Source organism: Rosa rugosa, chromosome 6 (assembly GCF_958449725.1).
Source record: "Rosa rugosa chromosome 6, drRosRugo1.1, whole genome shotgun sequence".
In the NCBI taxonomy this organism is placed as follows: Eukaryota; Viridiplantae; Streptophyta; class Magnoliopsida; order Rosales; family Rosaceae; genus Rosa; species Rosa rugosa.
The window spans coordinates 19,282,564-19,287,633 of record NC_084825.1 but is presented as its reverse complement, the minus strand read 5'-3'; the positions used below and the strand labels follow the sequence as shown (position 1 = coordinate 19,287,633).

Below are 5,070 nucleotides of genomic sequence, written 5' to 3'. Positions count from 1 at the left end.
CATTATATATTATATCATTTGATACTATTCCAGAGGGGAAAATGAAAAGAACAATAGTTACCCTAGAGAAAACAATAGTTACCTAAGTGGATGAGTGTCGAAAGGGCGAGCCTCCCATTCTGCAGCCTCTCCAGCCCTCCAAAAGTTGAAAGCAATCAAACTGATAGGTAGGTCAAATCTCTGGAATAATAGTCCAACCTTGTCTGCTTTGCATAGTTACAGAGTAGATGGTCAATGGAAGAACTTCTCTATAAAGAAAAAACCAAATTCATTCTGTTTTTTGATGTCATGGCGAGGCATGTCTAGAAGTCGACAGACTACCCTTAAAAATGTTCCCTGAACACATTTTCACCCTTTGTACGTATGGTACCCAGATCATGTTCACATGATCGATCACATCTTTTGCACTACTCCATAATAAACAAACACTATCTTTGCCTTTATCCACTCCATAACGCACTGGATTGTCATGTCCCATTAGAATCTTCAATACACTGTAGCTTGCAGGGCAGCAATTTCACAAACATAGGAAAACACAGCAACAATAACAACTGATAACTGCAAATATGCATCCCATTTCTATTTTCTATAAACAAATTTGATGCTTGATGCTGCCATGAGCTGAGAAAATGTAGTGAGTTGGTAGAGCAGACCAACATCAAAATGTTAAGAGAAAAATGAATCCTTCTCCATTAATCACAATTCACTGAATTCCACTGTAATTGATTCTACACACAGTTATCAGTATCATCGATATTACTTGAACAGAAATTGTTTTTCGTATCACCTCCAATCAACAATGATAATATAATCATAGGTATATGAACCCAAGTTCAACACCTCAAGAGCCTCTTGTTAATCCAATAGCTCAGGGTAAAGCAGTAACGTCTAGTTGCAGGATGTCACAGTTACATCTACTACAGATACAGTTGTCCCTTGATCAGCACATAATCCCATCAATAAAACTGTGTGAGTTATGCTCAAGAATTTCCAGTTGTTATAATGCATGGAATTAGCCATTGAACCATTTGGGCAAGGATAATATATACCTCAAGGGATGCCTGTCTAAATTGAAGCTTGGATGGTAAGTGACCCGTTCCAGATAAGAAGCCATTTCACCTTTAGATGGACTCTTCCCATGGCCAAGTCATCCTCATAAGTTGTCTTCATTAAGTATCCATCTTTTCACATTTGAAATGCTTTTCAATCCCAACTTTCTCTTGAGAGGTGCGAGCCCTTCTTATAAACAGACAGAAATGGGCTAGTTGAGCATCAATCAGGAGTTCAGGACCATACAGTTCATAAAGGAATCCATGTTTACCTCCTTTCCCTGCTCTCCAGTCTCCACCACTTATTCCAGCAGTTTTTAGAGATTTCCTACTTTCCCAGATTTCCTCAAACCCCATTTCTCAAGTTTGATCTTTTCAATTTGTCGAGTCTTCATTCAGTACGCAACTCCAAAAGTAATGTTCAATAACTCATTATAAGGATCACATCAGACTTGACAATACATTCAATTTACCTTCACAACTTTATCCACATTACAATTTGGAATTATCAAGTATAGCGCACCATCCACCAAAGTAATATACAGCTTAACATCAGCCACATGCCCTTGCTAAAAATTCAGAGACAAAGCTTAACAAGATCATATTCCCCATTGTTATCCTACGTGACAAGGGCATCCTTGGACCTCTTTTCTGCTCGGCTCTTCAGCTATGTATCTGGCGATAGAATGCAAAAGCCTTGTAGTTTCCTATCAATCACCGAACAAAAGTACAAATATGAAATATTGTGTGCGTTTCAAGGTACCAAGTCTAGTAAAAACTGTAAAACTATAGGTACATAAGAATACAAGCCTAATATATCATGCTGCATATCAGATTTTGCCAATTCCTAAATAGAAATCACATCAGCAATGGATTATTATTGATCTCACATTTCATAAGCTAAAACACATTTTCAAAATGCCACAAAACTATATTGTTTGGTACAGAACTATCTTATCCTATCAAATTCCAATATATACGCACCAAGTGGCTAACACATACATGTACTGGCCTAAGTAAGAATAACTTAGTAGGAGATAAAACTGATGATGATCACAAAATTCATATATCTGTCGATGATTGGAAATTTCTCAACAGCATAATTTCATGAGCAACTGCCCAAATTGTGGCTCTCTTGACTATATCAAGGTGACAAAGTAACCCCAAACAATTTGATAATCGAGATGGAGAAGAAAGCAATTCAAGTGCATCTTTTTAGGCAACAGGTGCTCTGCAAGTATTTGCATGATCATACATTATTAATACACATAGAAATGTAGATTGTTCAGAACGATAGTCACTTGGTAAATGAAAGAACCTGCAAAGTAGCTCCCCACCAAGTTCAACATGCCTTGAATCACTTCAAGTTCTTCACCTAACCAACACCATCAAGAAAGAAATCAAACCGCATACAACACAACAGAAATGCTGCCCCCAACCACAGTTCCATCTAAACGAAACCAGAGACTTGCGGCGCAATCAATCAAATCTTCAAAGCGTCCATTTTCCTCCCCAAAACGTTACACCTCATCAAACTCCCAACGGTATTCAAAACCATCTTAGCATCATCCCACCTATTCCCATCAGCTAACTTCTTGTACAAGTAACTCTCGAACGTCATGCGCTGCACATACTCATCCCCACACAGCTCCACCAAAGCTTCTCTAGCCGCATCACTACCATAAAACACCTTCTGCAACAAGTCCAAGAACCTAAACGTCGTAATGTACTTAGCATCCCACTCTTTCAAATACTCCCTCTTCAAATCCTCCTCATTGATCATCCTCTCCCCTCCCTCCGACGCCTTTATTATCGCCTCACCGCACATTCTCCCCGATTTCGCCGCAAAGTAAATCCCCTCGCCGGAACATTTGGTCACGTACCCGGCGGCGTCGCCAATGAGCGCCACGCGCCCCCTCACGCGCGTGGGGCGGGGGTGCTCGGGTATCGGGTGGGCCTCCACCTTGATGACCTTGCCACCGCTGATCTTGGCATTGGCTCTGGCTCTGATGGCTCTTTGGAAGACCTTGATGTCCTGCTTGGAGCACACAGTGCCCGTGCCCACTGCCACGTGGTCGCATTTGGGGAAGACCCAGGCGTAAAAGTCGGGCGACACGTCGTTTCCGACGTACATTTCGGCGAGGTCTTCGTAGTAGGCCATTTTGTCGTCTGGGAGTTTGATCCTCTCCTGGAAAGCGATGGCGCAGGCGTAGCTTCCGGCTCTGATCGACTTGGCGACGCGGCTGTTGGCGCCGTCCGCGCCGACGACGACGTCCACGGCGAGAGCGTGGCGCGCGTGGTCCTTGGTGTAGTGGACGACGTAGGACGCGTGGGGGGAGGAGGAGGCGGGGATCTCGAGGCGGGTGACGAGGCCGGAGATGAGGGAGGCGCCGCGGGACTGGGCGCGGTCGCGGAGGAAGGAGTCGAGGACCTCGCGGCGGAGCATGGCGATGAACTCGTGGGGGCGGAGGGTCTTGCCGAAGTCGACGGCGAGGTTGGAGGGGGAGAAGATCCTCATGCGGGTGACGTGGCGGTCGATGAGGCGTGCCGGGATGTCGAACTCGTCGAGCATGCAGAGAGGGATGGCTCCGCCGCAGGGCTTGGCTTCCGAGGGGGCTCGCTCGAAGAGGAAGCACTCGGCTCCGCCGGCGGCCAAGGCCTCGGCGGCGGAGGACCCGGCGGGACCGGCGCCGATGACGGCGGCGCGGAGCTTACGGCCGACGATGGGTGGGTTGGAGGAGTTTGATGAGGCTGTGATTCTGAAGGTGAAAGACCGACGCTTTGTTTGGAGAGGAGCGGCGGCGGTGAAGAGACCGCCGTAGATCGTCGCTGCTTGCGTGGCTGAGGCCATTGGAAGTGGTTTTGAAGGGTTTTTCTGAAGCAAAATAGTGGTCAACTGAGGTAAGTGAAGTGAGTGTGTCAGTCTATGTATGAAAGATCGAAGGGAAATAGGGAATGTCTTTCTTAATTGAACTGGAGGGTTGCATATGCAGCTCACGTGACTATATGCTGGGATTGGAACTGAAGCACAGGTTACCGGTTGCAATTTCAGCAAGCAATGTAGGGAGTGATGAAACAAAGTTCTAAAGTAGTTGATGTGGACGAGAGGTCCAGAGCAGAATATCTGTTAACAGAGAAAAGTTAAGATTATGTAGAATGCTTTTAGTGATTGAGATTAGAATTGTTAAGGTTACGGTTTTATTTTTTTTATTTTTTTATTTTTTATCTAAAAAAGTTTAGGTTAGAGGGAGGTTTCCTTACACTAACAGGGTCATGGCAAACCTACGACCTCAACCTAACAGGACTTACGAAACTGGCCAGTGTCCCAGCTCAGTCCATTGGTATGGAATTATGCAGGATATTTTCTAGATTGCCCACCAAATGAGAAATTGTTGGTAGCGGGGATCGAACTAGTCTGCTCTTACCAACTGAACTAACTCTCATTGGCTAAGGTTATGGTTTTATTGATAGGTTGTGACTGTTTTGTTTTGTCGACTGCATAATTGAATGTTAATATGCTCTGACCAGTTTTTGATCATTTAATATGGCCCATATATACGTTTTTTTTTACATTAAGTGTACATTGTGTAATCTTAGAAAAAGCGAGAGAGTAACGGTGAGGTGTCAAAGACAAAGTTCAGCGTGGTTTTGATGTTCAAAAGAAGAAAAAGTCTTGGGTAGGGCACGCCACGTGGTGGGGCCGTGCGGCCCTCCAATCAAAACTCTCAAATTTTTTTCTCTTTTCCGAAACTGCCCCTGATTTTTAATATGCAATACCCAAAATACCCCCCTGCTTGGGGTATGATTGGCCCGCCCCACTGCCACGTGGTGCGGGTGCCGTACGTAAGACCTTCTCTCAAAAGAATGCCCGATTGTGGTTCAAACAGGGGTATGTGTTATTTACCTTCAGTTTTGGTTTGGATATATTGCATGTAAGTTGGAGAAGTCGGGTTGACGTGGAGAATAGCATTCTAGTGCAGGCTTCTATGGTTCCTATTGTTTCAAGTCATAGGCTAATTGT

At 44.6% G+C, this 5,070-nt stretch overlaps 1 protein-coding gene across 3 annotated transcripts; it reads right to left on the bottom strand.

Annotated features, from left to right (window-relative positions):
• Positions 1 to 1,515: 1,515 nt before the first annotated feature.
• On the bottom strand, positions 1,516 to 4,145 carry LOC133715992 (geranylgeranyl diphosphate reductase, chloroplastic-like). Of its 3 annotated transcripts, none has more exons than XM_062142718.1 (2): positions 2,368 to 4,145; positions 1,516 to 1,756 (listed from the first exon to the last, which is right to left on the bottom strand). In XM_062142718.1, exon 1 carries the CDS (start codon positions 3,898 to 3,900, stop codon positions 2,533 to 2,535), a length of 1,368 nt encoding a protein of 455 aa, XP_061998702.1. In that variant the 5' UTR covers positions 3,901 to 4,145; the 3' UTR covers positions 1,516 to 1,756; positions 2,368 to 2,532. The 3 variants fall into 3 exon arrangements, with proteins under 3 accessions (XP_061998702.1, XP_061998701.1, XP_061998703.1); XM_062142717.1 differs by having other exon boundaries at positions 1,677 to 1,756; positions 2,052 to 4,145; XM_062142719.1 differs by lacking the exon at positions 1,516 to 1,756 and adding an exon at positions 1,902 to 2,280.
• Between the last annotated feature and the right edge of the window lie 925 nt (positions 4,146 to 5,070).